General features: G+C 47.0%; 1 protein-coding gene across 2 annotated transcripts in view; it reads right to left on the minus strand.

The window, feature by feature from the left end:
* Positions 1 to 650: 650 nt before the first annotated feature.
* COL22A1 (collagen type XXII alpha 1 chain) overlaps positions 651 to 27,148 on the minus strand; it is a 167,115-nt gene continuing 140,617 nt past the window's right edge. For both annotated transcript variants that reach the window (XM_078593716.1, XM_078593715.1), the window contains 18 exons: positions 26,181 to 26,234; positions 25,798 to 25,851; positions 25,479 to 25,532; positions 24,128 to 24,181; positions 23,568 to 23,621; positions 22,231 to 22,284; positions 21,120 to 21,164; positions 20,592 to 20,645; positions 19,779 to 19,832; positions 18,654 to 18,707; positions 10,409 to 10,480; positions 8,786 to 8,821; positions 8,455 to 8,499; positions 6,244 to 6,423; positions 4,725 to 4,791; positions 4,157 to 4,339; positions 2,781 to 2,858; positions 651 to 1,177 (listed from right to left, as the gene is read on the minus strand). In XM_078593716.1, coding sequence (XP_078449842.1) covers positions 990 to 1,177; positions 2,781 to 2,858; positions 4,157 to 4,339; positions 4,725 to 4,791; positions 6,244 to 6,423; positions 8,455 to 8,499; positions 8,786 to 8,821; positions 10,409 to 10,480; positions 18,654 to 18,707; positions 19,779 to 19,832; positions 20,592 to 20,645; positions 21,120 to 21,164; positions 22,231 to 22,284; positions 23,568 to 23,621; positions 24,128 to 24,181; positions 25,479 to 25,532; positions 25,798 to 25,851; positions 26,181 to 26,234 — 1,380 coding nt within the window. In that variant the 3' untranslated portion in view covers positions 651 to 989. The remainder of the gene's footprint in view (positions 1,178 to 2,780; positions 2,859 to 4,156; positions 4,340 to 4,724; positions 4,792 to 6,243; positions 6,424 to 8,454; positions 8,500 to 8,785; positions 8,822 to 10,408; positions 10,481 to 18,653; positions 18,708 to 19,778; positions 19,833 to 20,591; positions 20,646 to 21,119; positions 21,165 to 22,230; positions 22,285 to 23,567; positions 23,622 to 24,127; positions 24,182 to 25,478; positions 25,533 to 25,797; positions 25,852 to 26,180; positions 26,235 to 27,148) is intronic.

Raw genomic sequence — 27,148 nt, forward strand, 5'->3', positions numbered from 1 at the left:
AATGTAAGTGTATGGATCATGTAAGTGTATGCCAGTCTATGGGTCTGAATGTAAGTCTATGGGTCTCAAAGTAAGTCTATGGGTCTCAATGTAAGTGTATGGATCATGTAAGTGTATGCCAGTCTATGGGTCTCAATGTAAGCCTATGGGTTTCAATGTGAGTGTATGGATCTTGTAAGTGTATGCCAGTCTATGGGTCTGAATGTAAGTCTATGGGTCTCAATGTAAGTCGATGGATCATGTAAGTGTATGCCAGTCTATGGGTTTCTATGTAAGTCTATGGATCTCTATGCAAGGCGAGTGGTTGTGGCTAGTGTAAAAGCGCAGGTAAGAATTAGACCAAGAAAGATAATCCAACTAAATCCACTGCTGGGACTGTGGGCTTAGAAGACGCAGAAGAGAGAAACCTAACATGGGGACTCAATGTACAGCCGTGAGCAGAGGATTTTCTCGGCTGTGATTGGCTGATCTGTCGACAAACGGATCCCACTAATATGGCTATTCGCAGGTGTCCTCTTAGCTGTGCTTTCAAGTGCCCCTCTCACACACGTGTGGGACTCTCGTACCGTAGGAAAAAAATCCCATTTTTATAACCAGCAGCAATCAATTCCTGATCGAATGCCAGGGTCCAACTGGTAACTGGCTCTTACTTTTTTTTTTAAATATCGATGTTGACAATCCTACACGATAAACTGGCCCCCGCCACAGAAACGTGGAATTTCCATAAACGGCTTTGGGGGGGGGGGGTGCACCTACAGCTACGATCACCGCCCGTCACTCGTTTAAGCGGGGACACCACTTTGCCCTTTAAAAAAAGAAAATATTAGTTCTCATTTTAATAACTCTGACAAGCCTTCGGTGAACCGCCGAGGCTGGCCGCGTCCAAACACAAACGTTGTTTAAATGCAAATCGAAGCGGAGGAAGAAGAGGTGGGGCGGCGCAGGTGGAGTTGCGGGAGGAGGATGAGCGGCGGCGATGGACTCGTCGCTCACGGCCCCTTGACGTTCTGAGCGGGGCGTGCGAAGGACGCGGCGAAGTAGCACGTGGATGGGTCGCACTGACCCGTCCGCCCGGGCGGGCCCTGCGGCCCCGACTGCCCTGGGACGCCGGGTTCCCCCGGCTGGCCCTGAGGGCCGGGCGAACCGTCCTTGCCGAAGCCGGGGATTCCAGACTGACCTGCATTGCCGCACGCAATAGGTGCGGGGGGGGGGGTGGAGATGGTCACATACCGGGTGAGGCATCGCAGGGAAAACAAACGTGGACAGCCCCACCCCCCGCTGGCCCCCCCTCTCGTCGTGCGTGCCACCGCCGGACGTCACGCTGGTGATCACACGACGCTGGACCGCGTGGAGGACTCGGTCTACCAGGCTCGCTGTCTCTTCTCATCCACCACCACGCCGCCGGTCACAAACACCCCTCTTTCTGCGTGTTCCCTCTGCGCTGCTCAACTTTGAATTTCCATCTCGTTGTTTCTTTAGCCAAGCTCCCACGATAATCTTGCTAAATTCAAGAAATGTGTCTAAACTCTTAAATATTACAACTACGGCAGTCCTGGTTGTTGCTGACCCGTTGATGTTTTGGGCCTTTGGGCCTGTGCTTAAAAAAACATGTAAAACAAAAATAACAAATCTGACGCTGACCCATCGCATCCCACGCTGGCCCTTCAGTGTTCACCCGTCCATCACACGGCACCACGAGGTATACATGGGTTAGGGACGTGGAGAATGCTCATTTACTTAGCCCCAGACAACACACCATACTCTGACCCAGGAATCCTATGAATCCTTTGTATTATCAGATTATCTGTAGTGGCTGGTAAAGGGACATTGGGTGGATTTATTGGCTTTATGAGCTGTGTCTATACTCTCGTCAATTATCACGATTAAAAAAAACCGTGGTATTTCAAAACTCTAGCAGAGCTTTTCCCACATGCCCTGTTGTAGAGATGTTTGTCGGGTGGAGATAGAAGCGATATTTGCCACCCTCACAGCTGGAAATTTGAAAACTGAATCCCAGACTCCGACTCCAGGATCTCAGCAGTACCAGCTCAATGCTCTGAGCCCCGAGCTACCCGGTCACCTCACACGGGAGTTCAACATTCAAATCTCATTGTGAGAATGTGCAATGCCAAGATAACCGGATTACATAAGCGAAGCGGGAATATCAGACGTGGCAATTACACGGGCCCTTTAATGCGTGCCAGTGACCTTCCGCCAGGTGGCTGGACTAATAAAACCCCAAATGAAGCTCGCTTTAAAATGTGGTGATTATGAAGGTCTGCGTTCCACTCTAAAAATACTGTTCTTTTATCTTTCCACGTTGACTCATCACGGCCGCCTGCAGCGGGAACCGCAAGGCGGCGATGTCGCCCGCGCACGCTCGTGGCGGCTTCACTGAAAATTCTATTTTAATTAGATTCTTTTTTTTAACCAAGCGTCGCTGGGCTGCGTCGCGCGTTGCCCTGCGCAATGCCCGACGTTCTGCCCGACGAGCTGGGAGCTTCGTTAAAAAAACTGAACCAAGTTCCAAGAGAAGCTTGGACATCGTGCCGAACAACGCGTGCTAACGACGTGAAACTGCCAATACTTGGACAGTGGTATGACCTTAAATTTGATCTTCTCCCCCATGAAGAACGCAACCAAGATCAGACAAAGAACCGTCGGCATGTATGTACAAAATAACAGCGTTTGACTTTGTCATGATTATTACGATCATTATTGCTGTTGTTGTCGAGTGCGTTGCGTGCGAGAGCGAGTTTACAAACAGCGAGAAGCCTCACCTGGTGGGCCCTGCGGCCCCATGTCACCACGCGCACCGACCCCGAGCATTCCTCTCTCCCCCTTGGGTCCCCGGTCGCCTAAGAGAATGAGGACATCGCAGTCGTGACAGCCCCCACCCCAGCGTTCGCGCCAATAGCTATCGAGTGTGCAGGCGGTGCGACTGCAACGGGGGCATGGGCCCAGGCGCCGGTGTACGAAGAGAGATGGAGGGAAGTTGGACGGCAGGGGAGCAAAACTCATTCTTTGTCACCGGGGTCCATTGCAACCTCGCTGTGCCACTGGTTATAGTTTTACAAAATTACCTTTCTTGAAGTACTTGCCTTTGTCTTGCAATCACTCTCTTGTGATGGCTGAGAGTGACATCGTCATTGCACAATGAGTGCAATCGCTCACAAGATTTCTGAATCTCAGCTGCACATTTTCTGGCTCTATATATATTTAAAATGTATTGATGTAATGTGGTGAAGTATGGTTAAACAATCTGGGGGGAGGGGGGAGAGACCTTCATCCGGCAGAGGATTGACGAATGGATTTAAAATAATAATGTTATTTTATAATGCTGTAATTATTAAAACACATTGCGATAACGGCTCATAGCGCGGCATAAATTATTGAAGTATGGTGCGCGCAGATGTTTGAGTCGGCAAGCGTGGAAGTGGCTGGTTGTTTTAAATTCATATCACCAACAGGCGTCAGAAGGTCACACTGCCGTGTAGTGAAATTTCGGGGGAAATCAAAGGATTATTTTACAAGCACTAAATCAGTTGACCTTTCAAAACAATATTCAGATTATTATTTTTCTTTTCAACTGGTACGTATTACAAAAGGAGTTTAGAAAATTGGAGAAAATGCATTTACTTCATTTATTTCCTGCCCATTCTTCACTGCACTTTTTTCAGCGTTCCGAAATACAACAGACCTGTGTGTGTGTGTGTGCTATAGCCGTGCAGCCGTAATGAAAGGGAAACAGTTTGACCTTCTACCCAACGAGAACGTCGGCGAGACCTTTTTGCATTGACGATCACATGGGTTGGTGGGTTGGTGGGTGGGTGGGGGCGCAGTTGGCCCAACGTCCCCATTTACTTCTAGATTTGAAGCTTTCGTGACTGCAAGGATTCATACTCTTAGTTGTTTCGGTAAAGTCACGTAGGTAAAAAAATGAATTTAAAACTTAATAAAAATAAATAATTTCATTTTTTTACCTACGTGACTTTACCGAAAAATCTAAGAGTATGTCCCCATTTACCTCGGGCCGATGCCCAGAACGGGTAAAGAATACCCGCACGGCGGTGACCACTGACACACACCCGAAGGAGTCGAGTGCCATGAGTGCGATGAAGCCCAGACAAGGGCCCGACGTTGAGTCGACACTCACCCTTGAACCCAGGCAAGCCCTGGGGGCCTTCGCGACCCATCTGCCCCGGAGGCCCAGGCTCCCCACCCGAGCCCGGTCGCCCAGGCAACCCGTCCTTGCCTGGGTTACCGGCGGGGCCTGGTTTGCCAGGCGAAGCCATTATGGCTGCCGGCTGGACTTGGCCGATGATCCGCGCCATGCTTTCTATGGAAAAGGGAAAAAACACAAAGCAACATAGCTCGCTACTTGCACAACCATGCCCGTGTGCAGGCTGGTGCCGCATACACCTGGTGCTACACAGGGACAGCTGCCACTGGGGGTCCCCTTGGCTCGAGTGCCATAGGAGCGAGTGAGATGAAATGTGAAGTGAGGAGCTTTCATTTGCCGAGGCATTTAAGTGCCCTGCAAATGGAAATTTTAAATCCTAAATGCCGAAACGCAAGGGTGATGGGGCTTTCGTAACTTATATTAAATGGAGGGCAATTGGTTCCATTTGATCTTAAAGCAGAATGAAAATGCCAGCTTCCAGTGCGACACCGATATCCCCTGGGCTGAGCACTGCGGTGCTCGCGTTGTGGTTCTGACGTACCGTCCAGCTGTCTCGACACTTCCTCTCTGATGAATCTCTTTAGGTCATCAAAGGACACGGATTTCCCCTACAGAAAAAAACAACAACCAATAAAACAAACAGAAGGTGTAAATAAAATAAAGTCTAAATGTGCAGTGGACTCCTACGGGCTGTCTGCCCATGGACCGTGATGATGATGATGAAGACTCTGAGACATTGCTATGGATTGGAAAGTCCCTCATCCTGGAGTGCGTATGTAATGGCTGCCGGTTATGACAACAGGTAATTGTTGATCATTAATTAGTCTCAGCACATTTTTATACATATATTTTATCATCTGGCCAGGAGTTGAGTCACCAGTGTGACTGGACTCTTGGATGCATTCTAGGTAAAGGTGCAGCCCTGCAAGTTCTTGCTCATGCCACTGCTGGCAGAAGGGCCACCCCTAGAGTCGGCTTAAGAGGCCATTTGGCCTACTCTTTCACGCTGGCCAGACGACTTGGAAGAGGTGGTCGTCGTCACCACACGTTACCCAACCACACACGACCTGCCGATCGACTAACTGTGATGCACTTATTTGTACTGCTGGGTGGACAGAGGCAGGGACATTTAAGAAGCTTGCCCCCATTGTTTCAACTGCCGTGCCGGTAGGTTGAATCAAACTGGTGACCTCTGGATTGCAAGTCCAGCACGCTAACACATGACAGTGCAGCGGCATCTCGCAAGCATCGAATGATATTTTAGTCAAGGGCTGCCCAATAATCTATTGACCTCCCCTATCCAAAGGGCACGGATTTCCATCAAGTGCAGACACTGTTGCAAGAAGAGAAAAAAAAAAGGATAATTTGCTGGCCGAACACTTCAAGAGATGTCCGAATAAATCAAGTGCCGGCATTAAATCGCACGTGCGGTTACACACAGCGCTGCCCTGCCCTGCCACTGGACTCGCGTACTCCCACGCAACGTCCTTAGCGGGACATTTCCACGCGCGGTGAGCGACGCCACTTTTGGTTTCGCTCCGCATCCATCCACCACCAACCACGCCGCACCTGGTCGAGCGTCGCAAAGATCGCTGGTGCAACGTGGCACAGAAGACAGTTCACCGAGATATCGCATTTTTGTTGTCAGTCCACTGCTGGATGAGGGCCTCCCAATGCTTTACGGGTTACATGCGCAGGCCTTTGTTGTCATTCCACTCCTGGGCGAGTGGCCTACCCACATGTTTATGAATATAGCACTGCAAGACGCCGCTGCATTGGGAAACGCCGGCCAGAAGTGAGAATGGATGGTGAAAGTTGCTCTACACGTTTCGGATAGGGGCCAAACACAGGCTTATCTGAACTTCGTCAGGAGCTGAACCCCTCTGAATGCATGGCAAGGAGAAGGTGCTTGTCACTGACGTGGCTTAAAAATCACAATGTAAGTAACACACATAACGGATCGTGAGGGATGGCGCGGCCTACATCCTGCAGTGGATTGATCACTGCCGATGATGATGCCGACGATTGTAAATCGTACCGTCACGGCCGCACGGATCTACCTGAAGGCCTGGTTGGCCTGGTTGCCCCGAGGAGCCTGGTGTCCCAGGAAAGCCTCTCTCGCCTGGTGGCCCAGCAGGACCCATGGGACCCGTGAATCCCTTGTGGCCTGGTGTCCCGGCCTCCCCGTCGCGGCCCTTGTCTCCGCCAGGGCCCTTCAGGCCTTGGACGCCCGGGTCGCCCTGCGGGCAGAGCAATAGCGTCGCCGTCACGCGACGCTGCTCGACGTGCGTGGTTGTGCCGACGGGCGGTAAGCGTCGTTTACCACCGCCCGGGGGAGTGCCACCGCCTAGTACCGTGGGCCAGAGGTCGCAACCGGGTACCCGATACTCGTACCCTACCCGATACCCGGCTACCCGTACCCGGCCAGGTACGGGTACGGGTACCCGTTTGCGACCCTGGTGCGGCCGGGTACGGGTACAGGTAAGGAATCAAAACCCGTTTGCGACCTCTGCCGTGGGCGTTTTGAAGGGGGCACCGTTCCGTTTAGATATCAGGTCGAGGTTGCTGGCCAGTACTCGAACCGGCACGTTTATCGTCTGGCTATGGTTGGGGTGTCCCCAAGTCGTCGCAGCTCTTCCCTGTTACGAGGGCCAAACCAAAGTCCGATGTTGGAGAAGCACGAATGCATCGGTATCGCTTTGGGTGGGAGGCTGCGGGGTAACGTGGAAGTCGCCTGTCCTGCCGGTTCGTGAACAGGGGGAGCTTCAAACAAATTGGCTGCAGGTGCTCCGACTGTACATCTTTAGACTTTTGCTATTTTAAAAAATAATTGTGGTAACTATTCTAGTATCTCACAATTTTGTCACCGTACTTCGAATTTATGATCGTGTGAGAGCTATTCGACTGCAGCGAATTCAATATAAGCCTGCCATGAGTACTTTGATTGATTAAAATCCATAAAATAATGAAACATTTCAATGAAATCTAAAATTTATGACGTCATATAATTACCACGACGTCAATTGCTGCACGCGAAAAAAAAACGCCCTCTGCAAAGCACTCATGTTATGGCTAAATAGCTCTTTGTTTACAACTGTTCAATAAAACAGTCACGTAAAATAAGGCGAGTAATGATAATCGCGATATGGCGATATCTATAAAAGTAGATAATGCGATGATTATTGTGGCTCTTGTATCCCACGAGATACGGTGCCCATTTGCTAATCGCAGCAATCGTCGCGCTGACAATGGGAGGCAGTGATGGGCAAATCACCGTGGATGGCGATCGATGTGGCCTGGGTGGTTTTGGCAGTAAGCGTGATTGCCACGGAGCCAATTTTCACGGAGATCGATCATCGACTGATCGTGACCCAAATGTGCAGTTTACTGGAGAGGGAAATTTAAAAACAATAGTGCTTCATTCACTGGGTTTCCATTAGGCAGTAGCGAAAAAAAAAACTGAGCTTAAAGGTAATGGTGCAGCCGTGTAATTACTTGATCATGCCAATACTGGTCTACTGGACGTCTGTGAAGAAGAGCTTTATAGCTCATAGGATTCCTCCAGTATAAATACATCTTCTGATTCTGAGAAGGGCCTCCATGCTGGCCAAACATCTTGGAAGAGTTGGGAGTAGGCACACTTTGCCTCGCTGCACGTGACCTGCCCATCTGTTAATTGTAACTCAGCTTGTTTGTTGTAAAAAAACTAATTTGCGTAAGTTTTCTGAACTCAGATTTTAGTTGTTCTGTTTTTTTGTAACAGTAACTAAAGTGCTGTGAATTATGTAGCTTCATGGTGTTCATAATATCGCATCTTACAGGCATTAAGTTAGAAAATATAAAAGGCATTCATTGCTATGCTCTGCGGGAGTGGGATGTTTTTGGACGGACATATAAATCTTTATCCGTCCCGTCAATTGCCCTTATCCAAAATAAAAAAAGACGAATTAGAAACCCGGGTATTGCACGTGCGTAGGAGGTCACTGGCTAGTTTAAAACCTAAATCGGACACCATTTCACACCGCTTAATTGTAAAACAAATATCCGTCTCCACTTAAGGGTTCGGTTGCATGCGTCGCTCTTGAAAAGCAGGGCCTGTAATTGGATGTCAGTCGGCCCCGCTCCTACTTAAATAAAGGACAATGATTGAAATGGGATTATCCTTTAATACACTTGGTCTGGCTCGTTGCTCCAAGGGCGCTGAACGATGATTGCTTGGGAAGGATGCGCATCTGCTGTTGATTGTGTGCGACGGAGGGCGATAAATGTACCCTCTCTCCTTTGGGGCCCCGGTCTCCTGCTCGTCCGGTAGCACCCTTTATTTAATGAAGAAAAATTTAAAGGGGGGAAAACAAAAATTAAACTTTCAAATGTGGAAATGCGTTCGGGTCTGGGTTATTGCAAAAATCTATTATGCACAATCACAAAAAAACAACATTTCACGAGTCCACGCATAACCGAATGGAATACATTACTGCGAGCGTGGATATTGCACACGTGGTGTAATTGCATTGTGTTCGTTTTTACTGCGCTGTGCAAAAATCGCGGGGTTATTGTGCTGGGACTTTTCCGCGCAGCGACTGAAGAAATAACGGCGCTCACTTCTTTTCCAACGGGGCCTGCCATGCCTTGCCCACCCTGCAAAACAGACATTGTGACTCAACACACAGGGGTCTATAAACACACACACACACACACAGATGTCTGCCAAACTCTCATTGTTAATAATTATCAGTTTCAGTAACTTCAACCATCCACTGATAGACGAAGGGCTCACCTACAGCATGTGTGTCACAGGGGTTGATTGACCATACTTCACCATGCTGGTCGGTGCGAGGTTGGCAAATCGTGAGCACACGGCCGGTTCAGATTTCACCACCGATGCAATCCCCATGGCCAGAATAAAATGTAGGTCACGGGTTCATAGTGAAGTCTGCTAACCATTGAGCCGGCGCTCTCCCCCAGTAATGGCCATTATGTTTAATTAAGTACATCACGATGGTGGGGGACTTCAGACTGATGACGACTGCAATCTCCTTGCTGGAGGGCAAAAATGTCTCACTTGTTCAATTAAAAGGCTGGCAATGTGCCCCCCCCCAACCTTGCCGTCACAAGTACGTCAACTTTTTTCATTCAGAAAAATAAATGCCTGCATCAGAAGGGGCGAGTCAATTTCGTTCAGTGCGTTTTTTTGTACGCTGGAGGCAACTGGAGAAACCTCGAGAGAAGCCATGCATGCGATGGGATTACAAGCTAAGGTCTGCACAGACAGACCTGTTCTTCACCTGATGACGGCTGCTTGCGTTGTGGCCGAAACGACGTGAGAATTATTTTATTATGTTTTATTTTTATTATTTGATTATTTCTCTTCTACGTGACTTTACCGAAAGAACCAAGAAGATGAATCCCTGCAGTCACGAAAGCTTTAAATCGAAATCTGCACAGATTGTTTAAGAACCAACTTGTTTTTTTTTTCTTCTTGGTTCTTTCGGTAAAGTCACGTAGAAGGGAAGTAATAAAATAACAAAAATAAAACATAAAACACGAAAGCTTTAAATCGAAATTTAACCAACTTGTTGCACTGTGTTACACTGTCACTTCCCAGCCGCCTGGCAGCTTAGCGGGTTTTTGGGAGTTTTTCACCACAAATCTACACAATCAATCTAACTCTTGCCTCCAAAGTGCCGGATCAGAGCCCTGTGAGATGATAACTACCTCGCCTGGTATGAAAGGTTTGTGTAAAAGTAAATGCTTGCGAAGCCCGAATTGGAGAGCTCTCGATTGTGGCGATATGTTAGCTACCTCGCCTGGTGTGTAGGAGGTTGTGGGTTCCACCCCGACCCTGACGCCTGCTGTATGTTTGGAGTTTCCATGTCTCTCTGCCTGTGGTCGCGTGGATTTTTCTCTGAGGTTTTTGCCTCCAGAGTATTTGGCTGCGATTCATTTTCACACGATCAGCCACTTTGTTGAGCTATCATTTGTGGCCAGATCGCTTCTGAAAAAAAGCTAAATAGCTCAGTGGGCCTTACCTGGTAAAATAAAAAGGTTAAAAACATATAATGTGTTCACCGCCTCCTTATAGGTGGTTTAGCTTAGTTGTGCACATTACTCAGCGATGGCCTGAAATGTCTTGGTGGCCCAAAATAAGTAAGAATACAGGGGGATTTATCGGAAACTCTTGGTCACACCATAGACGAGAAAAAAAATGCGCAACGCATCACCGACCACTGGCCCAGGAAGCCCTCTCGGCCCAGGAAAGCCGATCTCTCCCACGTGTCCCTTGTCACCCTTGGATCCCTGTGGACGTCACACACACACACAGCATGCGGCATCACGCTGCCGACTCCCGACGCCTGTTAATCCTCCGCTGGCTGTAAACTCAATAGAGGTGACAGCACTGGATTTATGTGGGGGGGGGGGGGGGGGTGAAAATGGGGCTTTTTGTCACAGTTCAAAACTTCAGAGAGGCCCCACGAAAAAGAAAATACGCTACACTGTGCATTTAGTCATGTTATCGATTAAGATGAAGGTAAAGGTGCAGCCCTGCAACCGCATGCTCACGCGACTGCTGGCGGAAAGGGCCCTCCACTAGAGGGAGCTCTCGTCTTAAGGGTTGGGAGGGCCCGTATTTTATCCCACCGCACTCGATCTGCCGATCGACCAACTGGTACCCGTTCGTGCTGCTGGATGGACAGAGCCGGGGAGATGAAAGAAAGCCGCACCGCTGCTGCAACTACCGCACAGGGAGATCAGACCGCCGACTTCTGGATTGCAAGTCCAGTGTGCCCATCGTTACATCATGGTGGCATATCATTAGCAATTCAATATGAACAATACTGTATAAACAACATCACCATTATTAATTTTCGTTTCATTAGGTTTCAATCCCTTCGTCCACTTTTCACCCCCATCTGATGTGAATTGATTAACCCATTCGTATTGTGCTTGTGTCTGTACGTGTGTGTGTGTGAGTGGAGGAGGCTCGTGAAGGACGCTACTGGGCAGCTGGAGGCAGGTGCCCTCCAACAACAGCAGAGGGCAGAGGAGCGACACTCACAAAACAACGAGTGGAGCGCCGAGTGGCTAAAACACAGCAACCCAAGGCGCCTGGGTCTGTCCCGTGACCACCTGCCAGCGAGCCTTTGACACTTCACGTGGCCTCAGAGTGCACCTAGCCTGGCACAAGTGCCGTGGTGACGTTACTGCCACTTGTCGGTTGTTGTTGTTGTTGAGTAGAGGGAGGGGAGGGGAGGAAGTGGGCGTTCTTTTCTGCTTTGCAATGCCACAGGGCAGAGATTCTTAAATCCATCCCGAAGTAACGTACATCTGTGTGGTCTCCAAAACGTCGCAGGCCAACAACGTTGACGTGGAACAATTTAACCAACGTTGACAGGGAACAATTTAACCAACATTGACAGGGAACAATTTAACCAACATTGACAGGGAACAATTTAACCAACGTTGACAGGGAACAATTCAACCAACATTGACGTGGAACAATTTAACCAACATTGACAGGGGAACAATTTAACCAACATTGACAGGGGAACAATTTAACCAACATTGACGTGGAACAATTTAACCAACATTGACAGGGAACAATTCAACCAACATTGACGTGGAACAATTTAACCAACATTGACAGGGAACAATTTAACCAACATTGACAGGGAACAATTTAACCAAAATTGACCGGGGAACAATTTAACCAAAATTGACAGGGGAACAATTTAACCAACATTGACCGGGGAACAATTTAACCAAAATTGACAGGGGAACAATTTAACCAAAATTGACAGGGGAACAATTTAACCAACATTGACAGGGGAACAATTTAACCAACATTGACCGGGGAACAATTTAACCAACATTGACAGGGGAACAATTTAACCAACATTGACAGGGGAACAATTTAACCAAAATTGACAGGGGAACAATTTAACCAAAATTGACAGGGGAACAATTTAACCAACATTGACCGGGGAACAATTTAACCAACATTGACAGGGGAACAATTTAACCAACATTGACCGGGGAACAATTTAACCAAAATTGACCGGGGAACAATTTAACCAACATTGACCGGGGAACAATTTAACCAACATTGACAGGGGAACAATTTAACCAACATTGACCGGGGAACAATTTAACCAACATTGACAGGGGAACAATTTAACCAACATTGACCGGGGAACAATTTAACCAACATTGACAGGGGAACAATTTAACCAACATTGACCGGGGAACAATTTAACCAACTTTGACAGGGGAACAATTTAACCAACATTGACAGGGAACAATTTAACCAACATTGACAGGGAACAATTTAACCAACATTGACGTGGAACAATTTAACCAACGTTGACAGGGGAACAATTTAACCAACTTTGACAGGGGAACAATTTAACCAACGTTGACAGGGAACAATTTAACCAACATTGACAGGGGAACAATTTAACCAACTTTGACAGGGGAACAATTTAACCAACATTGACCGGGGAACAATTTAACCAACTTTGACAGGGGAACAATTTAACCAACATTGACCGGGGAACAATTTAACCAACATTGACCGGGGAACAATTTAACCAACGTTGACAGGGAACAATTTATCCAACTTTGACAGGGGAACAATTTAACCAACATTGACAGGGGAACAATTTAACCAACGTTGACAGGGAACAATTTAACCAACTTTGACAGGGGAACAATTTAACCAACGTTGACAGGGGAACAATTTAACCAACTTTGACAGGGGAACAATTTAACCAACTTTGACAGGGGAACAATTTAACCAACTTTGACAGGGGAACAATTTAACCAACTTTGACAGGGGAACAATTTAACCAACTTTGACAGGGGAACAATTTAACCAACGTTGACCGGGGAACAATTTAACCAACATTGACAGGGGAACAATTTAACCAACATTGACCGGGGAACAATTTAACCAACATTGACAGGGGAACAATTTAACCAACGTTGACCGGGGAACAATTTAACCAACTTTGACAGGGGAACAATTTAACCAACATTGACCGGGGAACAATTTAACCAACATTGACAGGGGAACAATTTAACCAACATTGACCGGGGAACAATTTAACCAACTTTGACAGGGAACAATTTAACCAACATTGACCGGGGAACAATTTAACCAACTTTGACAGGGGAACAATTTAACCAACGTTGACAGGGAACAATTTAACCAACTTTGACAGGGAACAATTTAACCAACATTGACAGGGAACAATTTAACCAACGTTGACCGGGGAACAATTTAACCAACGTTGACAGGGAACAATTTAACCAACTTTGACAGGGGAACAATTTAACCAACATTGACCGGGGAACAATTTAACCAACTTTGACAGGGGAACAATTTAACCAACATTGACCGGGGAACAATTTAACCAACGTTGACAGGGAACAATTTAACCAACGTTGACAGGGGAACAATTTAACCAACTTTGACAGGGGAACAATTTAACCAACATTGACAGGGGAACAATTTAACCAACATTGACAGGGAACAATTTAACCAACTTTGACAGGGGAACAATTTAACCAACATTGACAGGGAACAATTTAACCAACTTTGACAGGGGAACAATTTAACCAACATTGACAGGGGAACAATTTAACCAACATTGACAGGGAACAATTTAACCAACTTTGACAGGGGAACAATTTAACCAACATTGACCGGGGAACAATTTAACCAACATTGACCGGGGAACAATTTAACCAACATTGACAGGGGAACAATTTAACCAACATTGACCGGGGAACAATTTAACCAAAATTGACCGGGGAACAATTTAACCAACATTGACCGGGGAACAATTTAACCAACATTGACAGGGGAACAATTTAACCAACATTGACCGGGGAACAATTTAACCAACATTGACAGGGGAACAATTTAACCAACATTGACCGGGGAACAATTTAACCAACTTTGACAGGGGAACAATTTAACCAACATTGACAGGGAACAATTTAACCAACATTGACAGGGAACAATTTAACCAACATTGACGTGGAACAATTTAACCAACGTTGACAGGGGAACAATTTAACCAACTTTGACAGGGGAACAATTTAACCAACGTTGACAGGGAACAATTTAACCAACATTGACAGGGGAACAATTTAACCAACTTTGACAGGGGAACAATTTAACCAACATTGACCGGGGAACAATTTAACCAACTTTGACAGGGGAACAATTTAACCAACATTGACCGGGGAACAATTTAACCAACATTGACCGGGGAACAATTTAACCAACGTTGACAGGGAACAATTTAACCAACTTTGACAGGGGAACAATTTAACCAACATTGACAGGGGAACAATTTAACCAACGTTGACAGGGAACAATTTAACCAACTTTGACAGGGGAACAATTTAACCAACGTTGACAGGGGAACAATTTAACCAACTTTGACAGGGGAACAATTTAACCAACTTTGACAGGGGAACAATTTAACCAACTTTGACAGGGGAACAATTTAACCAACTTTGACAGGGGAACAATTTAACCAACTTTGACAGGGGAACAATTTAACCAACGTTGACCGGGGAACAATTTAACCAACATTGACAGGGGAACAATTTAACCAACATTGACCGGGGAACAATTTAACCAACATTGACAGGGGAACAATTTAACCAACGTTGACCGGGGAACAATTTAACCAACTTTGACAGGGGAACAATTTAACCAACATTGACCGGGGAACAATTTAACCAACATTGACAGGGGAACAATTTAACCAACATTGACCGGGGAACAATTTAACCAACTTTGACAGGGAACAATTTAACCAACATTGACCGGGGAACAATTTAACCAACTTTGACAGGGGAACAATTTAACCAACGTTGACAGGGAACAATTTAACCAACTTTGACAGGGAACAATTTAACCAACATTGACAGGGAACAATTTAACCAACGTTGACCGGGGAACAATTTAACCAACGTTGACAGGGAACAATTTAACCAACTTTGACAGGGGAACAATTTAACCAACATTGACCGGGGAACAATTTAACCAACTTTGACAGGGGAACAATTTAACCAACATTGACCGGGGAACAATTTAACCAACGTTGACAGGGAACAATTTAACCAACGTTGACAGGGGAACAATTTAACCAACTTTGACAGGGGAACAATTTAACCAACATTGACAGGGGAACAATTTAACCAACATTGACAGGGAACAATTTAACCAACTTTGACAGGGGAACAATTTAACCAACATTGACAGGGAACAATTTAACCAACTTTGACAGGGGAACAATTTAACCAACATTGACAGGGGAACAATTTAACCAACATTGACAGGGAACAATTTAACCAACTTTGACAGGGGAACAATTTAACCAACATTGACCGGGGAACAATTTAACCAACATTGACCGGGGAACAATTTAACCAACGTTGACAGGGAACAATTTAACCAACATTGACAGGGAACAATTTAACCAACGTTGACAGGGAACAATTTAACCAACATTGACCGAGGAACAATTTAACCAACTTTGACAGGGAACAATTTAACCAACATTGACAGGGAACAATTTAACCAACGTTGACAGGGGAACAATTTAACCAACATTGACAGGGAACAATTTAACCAACGTTGACAGGGGAACAATTTAACCAACATTGACAGGGAACAATTTAACCAACTTTGACAGGGGAACAATTTAACCAACGTTGACAGGGGAACAATTTAACCAACATTGACAGGGAACAATTTAACCAACTTTGACAGGGGAACAATTTAACCAACTTTGACAGGGGAACAATTTAACCAACTTTGACAGGGGAACAATTTAACCAACATTGACAGGGAACAATTTAACCAACTTTGACAGGGGAACAATTTAACCAACATTGACAGGGAACAATTTAACCAACTTTGACAGGGGAACAATTTAACCAACTTTGACAGGGGAACAATTTAACCAACTTTGACAGGGGAACAATTTAACCAACATTGACCGGGGAACAATTTAACCAACTTTGACCGGGGAACAATTTAACCAACGTTGACAGGGAACAATTTAACCAACATTGACCGGGGAACAATTTAACCAACATTGACAGGGGAACAATTTAACCAACATTGACAGGGGAACAATTTAACCAACATTGACAGGGAACAATTTAACCAACATTGACAGGGAACAATTTAACCAACGTTGACAGGGAACAATTTAACCAACGTTGACAGGGGAACAATTTAACCAACATTGACAGGGGAACAATTTAACCAACTTTGACAGGGAACAATTTAACCAACATTGACAGGGAACAATTTAACCAACGTTGACAGGGAACAATTTAACCAACGTTGACAGGGGAACAATTTAACCAACATTGACAGGGAACAATTTAACCAACTTTGACAGGGGAACAATTTAACCAACTTTGACAGGGGAACAATTTAACCAACTTTGACAGGGGAACAATTTAACCAACATTGACAGGGAACAATTTAACCAACTTTGACAGGGGAACAATTTAACCAACATTGACAGGGAACAATTTAACCAACTTTGACAGGGGAACAATTTAACCAACTTTGACAGGGGAACAATTTAACCAACTTTGACAGGGGAACAATTTAACCAACATTGACCGGGGAACAATTTAACCAACTTTGACCGGGGAACAATTTAACCAACGTTGACAGGGAACAATTTAACCAACATTGACCGGGGAACAATTTAACCAACATTGACAGGGGAACAATTTAACCAACATTGACAGGGGAACAATTTAACCAACATTGACCGGGGAACAATTTAACCAACGTTGACAGGGAACAATTTAACCAACATTGACAGGGGAACAATTTAACCAACATTGACCGGGGAACAATTTAACCAACATTGACAGGGAACAATTTAACCAACATTGACAGGGAACAATTTAACCAACATTGACCGGGGAACAATTTAACCAACATTGACAGGGGAACAATTTAACCAACATTGACAGGGGAACAATTTAACCAACATTGACAGGGGAACAATTTAACCAACATTGACAGGGGAACAATTTAACCAACATTGACAGGGGAACAATTTAACCAACATTGACAGGGAACAATTTAACCAACATTGACAGGGGAACAATTTAACCAACATTGACAGGGGAACAATTTAACCAACATTGACAGGGGAACAATTTAACCAACATTGACAGGGGAACAATTTAACCAACATTGACAGGGGAACAATTTAACCAACATTGACAGGGAACAATTTAACCAACATTGACAGGGAACAATTTAACCAACATTGACAGGGGAACAATTTAACCAACATTGACAGGGAACAATTTAACCAACTTTGACGTGGAACAATTTAACCAACATTGACAGGGAACAATTTAACCAACTTTGACAGGGAACAATTTAACCAACTTTGACGGGGAACAATTTAACCAACTTTGACGGGGAACAATTTAACCAACATTGACAGGGGAACAATTTAACCAACGTTGACGTGGAACAATTTAACCAACTTTGACAGGGAACAATTTAACCAACTTTGACAGGGAACAATTTAACCAACTTTGACGGGGAACAATTTAACCAACTTTGACGGGGAACAATTTAACCAAACAAAACTTGCCGCCGTATCTCCATGTCAGCAGCAAACCAAGCGCTGTGAACATGAATTCATCTTCATTATGAAACGTTAATCACGAATCTCACCCTCACATTAAATAGTCACATTTCAGGGATGGCCTCAAAACCTCTCAATAATCACAATAAGCACCATTGCATTCCATTTAGTGACAAGGACAAATATGCCACCCAAGAGCTGTACAAACTGTTGGGGAAAGTGCCGCTTGTGGGCACTTTACCAAGGCTGGCGGCAGGGCGCACGAGGGGGTGGCGTGGCTAGCACCACTCCCGGGCCGCTTTTGTCTCCAAGATGTTTTTTGTTCATGTTTTAGTTTTTTGTTTGTTGCGGTTGCACCCGATTCAAGAGTCGAATGGCTCACAGGGCTATACCAAATAAATGAAATTTTAAACTTGAACTTGAAAAACTCAGCGCCGATGTTCACGCATCACCACAAGTGACTCGCTTAAGAAGCGAGTCGACCTAGGGGAGGACCCATGGTCGGCTCAGATATTCGTCACCGACATCGGCCGTGGGCGGGAATCGAAACTCGGCTCGCCAGATTCGAAGCGCGGCGCGCCAACCCCTGCGCCACCGCTGCGCCACTCGGTAACAGCGCTGTCACTGAGCGGGCAGTGACGGGCAGCACTTTCGCTCGGTGGGGAGTGGTGGCCAAGCAAACGACGCATCTTGATGCTGCGACCAGAGCCGCTGTCACTTGCAGCACAGAAACGGCTGACGGCAAAAACAAACTGGGATCACGGTGAACACCGTGGCCCCCTCAAGGTGTGTCCGATTTCATTTGCGACACTCACGGGTTCTCCCTGGACTCCCTTGGACCCAAGAGGCCCAGTGGCGCCCGGCTTGCCCTGTTAGTGCGAAAAACACACGAGCGCGATCGCAATCGAAGTCACGGGGCACGCGGGATTTGTGTCACGGCGAAGGTGCTCGCTGGGTCATTCTTAACTGGATTAGACGCTGACCGCGATAGACTTTCGGCGCACGGTGACGTTGGTGCTAAGTCGTGCACACGTACAGCCCTGTCGTTCTATGCGTGTTGAACTTCCTTCGCACCGTACGTAGCCAACCATGCCAATCGTGCTGCACGCGACGTGTAAGCATGTCGGATGGCACACGCAATCCACTGCCCGATGAGGGCTTCTTTCCACGCTGGTCAGTGCGGGTTGGTGGAGGCAGGGAGCATAGACATTTTGAGGGCATAGTACAGTACAACAATGGATATTGTTACACTGCCCTGCGCTGACAATGTAACCCCGCAGCAGCCTATAAGACCCGTTCGAAGTCAATTGTTCACCCATCCAAGCACTATCCAGGCTCAACCTGCTCAGCATTAGCGCAGTTTGGTTTTTGGGAGATGATGAATCACCGCCGTGGGAATGATTGATTGACTCACGCAGATTGTTGCTATCAACACGCGTGGTAGCCACCACATCGGCATTCGCCGTGGCAGCTATACCCCCTGGGTAGAACAGCAGCTCACAGCTCAAGCGACGTGCCGCACTTTCAAGGGCCCCACGCTAAACGCTTTCAAGCTTTCATTTCCGGTTCTGTGATTCTGCACTTGCTCTGTTACTATAGTACTATACCACCTTCAACTTTTATGAACGACTGGGTGTTCAAGGTTATCGATTTGTCGCATTATTTGGCTGTATAGCAAATAAAAAAATGCAATTACTTTACTATGCAAGTAAAAAAATGTGTGTTTGAATATTTATGTGTTTTAATTATTATTTAGGGCCCTTTTATAACATGTGCTACAGGTCCCGCACTATCTGAATCCGGCACTGCATCACACGCTCTCAATCCACACACAATTTCGAAAGCGCCGTTTGTTGCGGGCTGCTTGACGTTTCGGGCCTTTGGGCCCTGTGCTCAGCAACCGTGTTCAACGAATAATAATAATAATAAAAACATCTTACCGGCTCTCCGCGGAGGCCTGGAGGGCCCTGCGGCCCCGGGGGACCCGGGTCACCCTGTCACCAGTGGGAAGTCGGGGAGAGAAATGGGCATCGTAAATCTTCCCCATAACCGAGGGCACCGTGCGTGCCCCACCAACTCGCGCGCCACGCCACGGCACGCTCGACCGCGCCACGCCGATGTCCGTCAACCGCGCCACGAGCACCACAGCAGGAGCAGCCTGCGTTTTGTTTCGGGGACGCGCGAGCTGTATGGAAGTTAAACGCTTCTTTGCGCTGTTCGAAGCAGAACTGTGCGCACGCGCGCAGCCTCCTTGTCGATCCACGGCTGGTGCGGGCGTGAATCGTTAACCATCATAAAAAAAGGATAACAGGTGAATGAGAGTTTAATACACATACTAACATCAGTTGAGTCTACAAACGACGCGTGTGTATTATGTCACATCTCTGTGGAACATCCTCCCATATGTTCCCCCCTAAGTTGCTGCAATAATAATGATAATAACTGACAACTCATGCACAGCCTCCTCGTCGATGCACGGCTGGGCTAGGGATGAATCGTATACCGTCATGAAAAATAACAAATGAATAAGAGTTTACCCATCGTTCCGAATGCCCCGCCGGGAGATTGAACTGGCGACCTCTGAACTGTCCAGCGCGCAAACCATTAAGACCGCGGCAGCATCCTATTTGAGCAAGTGTGTCAAAATCTGGAATTGGGAAAAACAGCCGGTAACCTGACGAAATAGATGGACAGTGTCTCCTGGGAGTGAATGCATGGCAATGCGGTTACTGGGCTGGCGATGCGGGTTTTACCGGCGCTCCATTGGGGCCCTCTCGTCCGGGCTGTCCACTCATGCCCTGTTCGCCCTGCAGCAAAACACCACACTCGTCATTGGCGCCGGGGAAGCGTTGCACTTCACGGCGAATTATTTTGAAAAAAAAAAAAGACCCGACATCAAATGAAACGTTGTTTGGCGTGATGGTGCAACGAAAGCGAGCTGCCACATTCGGTTCTTCAAGAAGCCACTTGGGGGGGGGGGGGGGGCGCAAGCATCGTGCATCGGCACAACCCAAACAACAAAAAACATCACCCCCATAGTAGGAATGTGGAATTCCCATCGCATCCGATGGAAACGAGCGTTGTCTCATTTCTCGTTGAGCAAGGAGACCTCTGACTTTTTAAACGCAGTAATAATAATGATAAAAAAAGGAATGTCCAAGCAATAGCACAGCCTAAAAGAAACCTCCACGCATGAACCATCGAGCGAATCTCTGAGAAAATGAGAACACACCACGAACGCCACAATGTTCCATCGGAAGGGAAAATAAATAATGACTCACGCGCAGGCCGGGTGGCCCGACTAGGCCCTTGTGACCTTTGAAGCCCTGTGATTCACACACACACAGACGCACACGCACACACACATATGTACGCACACACACGCAGGCACACAGACACACAAATGAGCTCCAGGGTACGTCATGGATATTACTTCATGCTGTGTTGCACTGCGCCGAATGACATTGACTGAATAAATAAAAAATAATATATCGTATAAAATTGGAATCAGGCGTTAGGATCCTCAGGATGAAAGAGCGTTGCCCCAGGGTTAAAGATGCAAACGTCGCAGGAGAGCACAAGGCTGCAACGCAATGCGTGTGTGAATAAACTGTGGCTCATTACCACCACCACCACCACTGCGGAGAGGTATCGTACATTATACGACACAAGAACCACGGCAATCGTATTGTCAATTTGGTGAAAAATCGGTGTCAATTAATGATCGTAGCTCAATGAATCTCTCCTACATTTTTTTAACTCCTGATTTTTTTTTTTTACGAACTAACAATAATAAACACTCACAAAAATAATGAAAAGTTTAGTGGAGACAATAATACCTATCACCCATTACATTCGTGGAGTGTGTAAATAATTTTCTTGAGCAATTGGTGGAATGTTGACTCAATGACACAATGGTTTTCTGACAGCGTGTGTGTTATGATCAACATTGATTGTAAAGTTACAATGATGAGAAAACTGATGGCAGCCTTACATTGAATGAAATGCAGTTGAATAACTAGTAAGCAATCCTTATTCATATTTGAAGCGCATCAAAGTACAAAAACAAGACTATAGAATGTTGAGGTACAATTACAAAGTTACATGAAACTGATATCGTGAAAATTATCACATCGTGAAATATGATATTGGATCGTGAAAAAACAATATCACATAATCCGTACCACGCACACATTTCAAAGTTTATTTCTCAGACTATGTGTGCAGAGAGGTGATTAAGCAGCTTTTGCAGGCTTGAGGGGCAAAAAAGCTGTTTATGCATAGTTATGAACCTCTGAAGTTCCCGTAATTGCCGTATAAAACACGTGCGCAAATATGAAGGTCATCTATTGAAAGGCAACAAAGACGAAATAGAAATGGCAAGCGACTCACCGGAAACCCACGTGCTCCTGGCTTTCCGGCTGTTCCCGGCTCTCCTGGGCTGCCCTAAAATTTGTGCCAATAAAAGCAACCGTTTTGAAAATTAGTGTAATCACAATCAGGCACACAACACAATTACGTGGAATGGCAGCCACTCGCCAGCGTTATTAAACTTGCTCGAGTTATTATTTTAATGATGCTAATGGTTCCCAACAGGCATCCCAATTTCCAGTGAAGTAGCACTCCTTTGCAAATGGCCTTCATTAAGTCGGTGGAGGAATTTTTTTGTCCGTGACCACCGTTACTCTGTGAGAGTGTGACACTTCACCGAATCTCCAGTTGCAGCAAATTTTCTCACAGCCACGGATTTTCTGTTGTTGCCTCTGGGCAGGTAGGTCCGGGATGACCGTGTGAATGGGTTCTGCAGGCTGAACGAGTCATCCAGAGGTCACCGATGCAATCTCTCGGGCTAGATGGTTTACAGAATTTTTGTTCATCTACCCAGCAGCATGAATGGGTGAAACAGCTTCTGAAAGATAATCTAATAGCTCAGTGGGCTTTACCTGGTAAGATAAAATAGTAAAATTGTATTTGTATATATGAAAGTGATTTGTTTACCTTTCCTATACTTTGCAATCCTATCGCATTTTTATATTATTTGTTGTTGCAACGTTCTGACCTGCCCCTCCTGGACATCTGTAAAAAATAGCTTTATAGCTCATCGGATTCCTCCAGTATAATGAAATATTCAGATTTTGAATTGATCGACAGGTCGCATTTGGTGGGTTAAAGTGTGGGGTACGCCCACCTCTCTCAAGATGTCTGACCAGTGTGGAAGAATAGGTCAATCACCCTTTTGTAGGGACCATCTACAGCTCTCTCTAGTGGAGGCTATTTCTCCAGCAGTGTCGTGAACAAGTAATTCAACGATACAATGATATCTTTATTTATTTATTTTACCAGGTAAGGCCCACTGAGCTAAAAAGCTCTTTTTCAGAAGCGACCTGGCCACAAATGATAGCTCAACGAAGTGGCCTATCACGTGGAAATGTATAGCAGACAAATACTCTAAACGCATGTGGTTCTAAATGTGGAGGGAAAAATCAGAGGACCCGGAGAAAAATCCACGCGACCACGGGGAGAGAGACAATGCAAAATACAAATATACAGCAGCAGGCATCAGGGTCAGGATGGAACCCACGACCTCCTGCATACCAGGCAAGGTAGTTAACAAATCAAATCAAACCGACGGACTTCCGGATTGCGAGTTCAGCATGCGAACTATTACGCCATGGCAGCATCCGCTAATACCATAACGGGGATAGGAAAAATAACGAGATCAAACTTGCCGCTTCGCCCGGAGCTCCGTTCCTGCCGTTCTCTCCCTCCAGTCCGGGTGGGCCCTGTCAGGAAACATCAGCAGCCACACCACACACACACACACGTGTACGGGGTGGACCACGAGTCCCCACTCTCCAAGCCGAGAGGCGGGCCCTCACCTACCTTGCCCCAAATCCGTACCCGCGCGGCAAATTTTCCGAAGCTTCAAGCGGTCGAACATTCGCAGCAAAGTGTGAAAAATTGATGATTGCAGCAGCCAGTGGGAGACCTCCAGCCCCTGACATTGACATCTGACTTATCTTTTAATTTGTTATTTCTAGAGTTACCGAATTATTCATTTATTTGTGAGGTTTTTGCTGTTGTCATTGTGTTAAATGTACAATGAATGTACCCATCGGGCCGGAGCATGCGAATGTCGCCCGACGGCACGCAATTGCGCGTGCTCGCGCGTCTTATCGAGTGCGAGCCATCGCTCAGTAGGCACGCGCGGCGCTGAAGCAAATGTCAGACGCGCTCCTAATTTGGCGACGTCCGCTGTGAATGGAACTAAGAGCTGAGATTATCTTACAGGGATGCCTGGAAGACCTTGAGACCCCATCATTCCAGGGGAACCGTCTTTTCCCTTGGGGGTAGGGGAGGGGATTAAGAAGAAATAGCAGACGAATTAATTCCTACGTGTGATACGCGAGTGTTGTAAACAGCCATTTCATGCGGGTGAATTTTGCATAAATAGAGCGACACGGATTTTTATGCATGCTTCCGTTGATGTTAAATAGTTCAAACCGATTAACAGAAGATGGAAAAAGAAAAGGCTTCAAATTTGCCCTTTCTGGCAATAATACAGGTGTTAAGATGTTCAAACACTAATTATATAACCTATTACAAGGCATTAAGTCTGCATTGATGTATTCGTTGAATTTCTTTCGCACAGATCGTAGCCAACTTTGCGAGTCGGAGGTGCGGGGAAGGACAACACATACTTGTGGTAAAACGTACAAACAAATATGATTTCATCGTGTAAGCATTGTCCTTGAAACTGATCTGCCTCCACCAGAAACAGCCTCTTCAATGGCTTTGTGTCACCAGTGGTAGAACAACGAATGCCAACAGGCGAACACACGCTCACGTGGTCGTGGCTAAGTCAGCGTTGCGGATTTTACACGAACGCATCGCCGGATAAACACGTGCGCCTTTTGATGAAAAGTTGTCCCGAAATGCATCATTCGTCAATGAAGCCGTTCTATGCACACGGTGGCTTGGACTGCGCGGTTGAAAACGTTGGCAACGTGTGCAAACGTACGCTTAGGGTTCACGCTATCTGGGGAATCCCAGTGATCCTTCAGTGGCGCACAACAACAGAAGGATTCAACAAGCACAGCCCGAGATTCTGGCGAACACCCTGGGAGCGTCTCGAGGCTCAATACGATGCGTGTCACTCACGCCGCGGCCAAAGAAGTCCAACAAACATACACACGGTACAATCTTCACCCTAGCCAGTGTTAGCGGGTAAAGGTTTTACCATGGGGAGGGGTAGAGCAGTGGTCGGTGTGCTGCGCTATGAAGCCGGCGAGCCGAGTTCGATGACCAATAACAGTGGGGGGGATATAAGGAACCGGTTCAGGGCCTCCCCTAGGTCGACTCAGCCTAAAATGAATAACCGGTGCGGTGTGTAAGCATCAGCACTGGGGAGGCAAAGGTGGCCGGGCGTGGTGCTGACCACCCACCTCCCTCGTGTGCCTTTGCCGGCCTTCATAGGTGCTGCTCGCTAACAGCACTTGTCTCAGCAGCATGTTAAAGGCTACACGGGGGATCTTTGCATAGTTGTATGAATCTATCTCAAATTGAAACTTTTGAACGGCGGATGCCACCTTGATAGGCACCCTGCATTCTACAAGGAGAACAACAGCGAGACATCTGACCTTCTCTCCCGGTAATCCGGCGTGTCCCGGTGTCCCAGAGTCTCCTTTCAATCCCTGCAACAACAAACCCAAAATGCTCTCCCCGTCAGTCGCTCTTTTACACGTGGCAAAAAGAAAAAAGAAAGTGTACGTCTTGAGAGATCACAAAACCACGGTTATTTTCCCACGCAGCAAACGCTCTTCCTGCTCAGGCGGGAGAGGCGGCGGTTCGCGGCCGAGATCGAAAACCGAAGGGCGCCCCGGAGATCCGGCAAACCCGCGCGCGCGACGAACGCTAACACCGCAGCGACACAAAAAAATCACGGAAACGTTCACTCACCGGCGGGCCGGAGAGGCCGGGCGGACCTGGGTAGCCCGGTATGCCCGGCGAACCCTGGAAACAACACGAGAGCGCGCGTCCCTCGGTTAAGTAAACAACACGAGAGCGCGCGTCCCTCGGTTAAGTAAACAACACGAGAGCGCGCGTCCCTCGGTTAAGTAAAAAACACGAGAGCGCGCGTCCCTCGGTTAAGTAAAAAACACGAGAGCGCGCGTCCCTCGGTTAAGTAAAAAACACGAGAGCGCGCGTCCCTCGGTTAAGTAAACAACACGAGAGCGCGCGTCCCTCGGTTAAGTGCACGGCGCTTGCCGACCGCCGTAAAAACAACACGGCGCCGAGGTGCGGTTCGTGCTGGCGGGCTCGCAGGTGGTCGGAGCTCCTACCATGTCTCCCTTCTCGCCCGCCGTTCCCGAATATCCACGTTCGCCTTTCATCCCCTAGAGCGGGGGGGGGGGGGGGTGAGACAACAACGGTGGATGGAGAGGGCCGCGAGGCGGTGTCGCGCGCCGGCTCTCCGTCCTGGGTTTTTATTTATAGTCGTGCCGCGGGGCCGCCCGTCCGCCCGCCCGCCACGATGTCTGTCCGACGTTTCGCTCCGCGCGCCGGGGGGAGCTCTTCCTCGGGGCCGCTCAACTCGGTTGCGTGCAAGTCGGCACGCGGAGGGAAACGTGGAACGTGAGGACGGGGACGCTGAACAGCGCCCGCGGTACAACCGCATAAAACACACTGGAGACATACACGGCACAACCGCCAAAAGCTACGGGGTATCACAAATATTACATTGATATTCGAAAATCTTTCTTTTTTCATCCAAATAAAAATTAGTCTCACAAAAAGCACGATCTTATTTATTGACTTCATTATCTACTCATTCGTTCACTCGCGCATTATTTAACTTTTGCGAGTTCATTGCTTTTGTTCAGTGATACAACTACCCTCTCATTCTCTCTCTCTCTGTACCATGCCCTTTCTCAAAAGACGTCGTCGACAATGGGCTCCATCGAATCGTGGCTCTGCCCACGATATCGATCAAGAATCCCCCAGTAACGAGAACATCCCGCGGATCATCCCAGCAAGGTGGGGTGCCCTGGAGCCGCAGCGGTTAACACGTCGAAGAATGAAACCTGGAGACTTGAGCTCGATTGCCAGCCACGATTATCGCGAGTGGCGACCGATATCTGAAGCAGTCCTGGGACCCAAACCTTCACCGTTCTACAGCGAATAGCACGATTGACGAAGGGCTGTAAGTTATTACTATTTTTCGATTTAAAGCTTTCGTGACTGCAGGGATTCATCTTCTTGGTTCTTTCGGTAAAGTCACGTAGAAGGGAAGTAATAAAATAATAAAAAT

This window comes from Lampetra planeri, chromosome 4 (assembly GCF_965212315.1).
Source record: "Lampetra planeri chromosome 4, kcLamPlan1.2.h2, whole genome shotgun sequence".
NCBI lineage: Eukaryota > Metazoa > Chordata > Hyperoartia > Petromyzontiformes > Petromyzontidae > Lampetra > Lampetra planeri.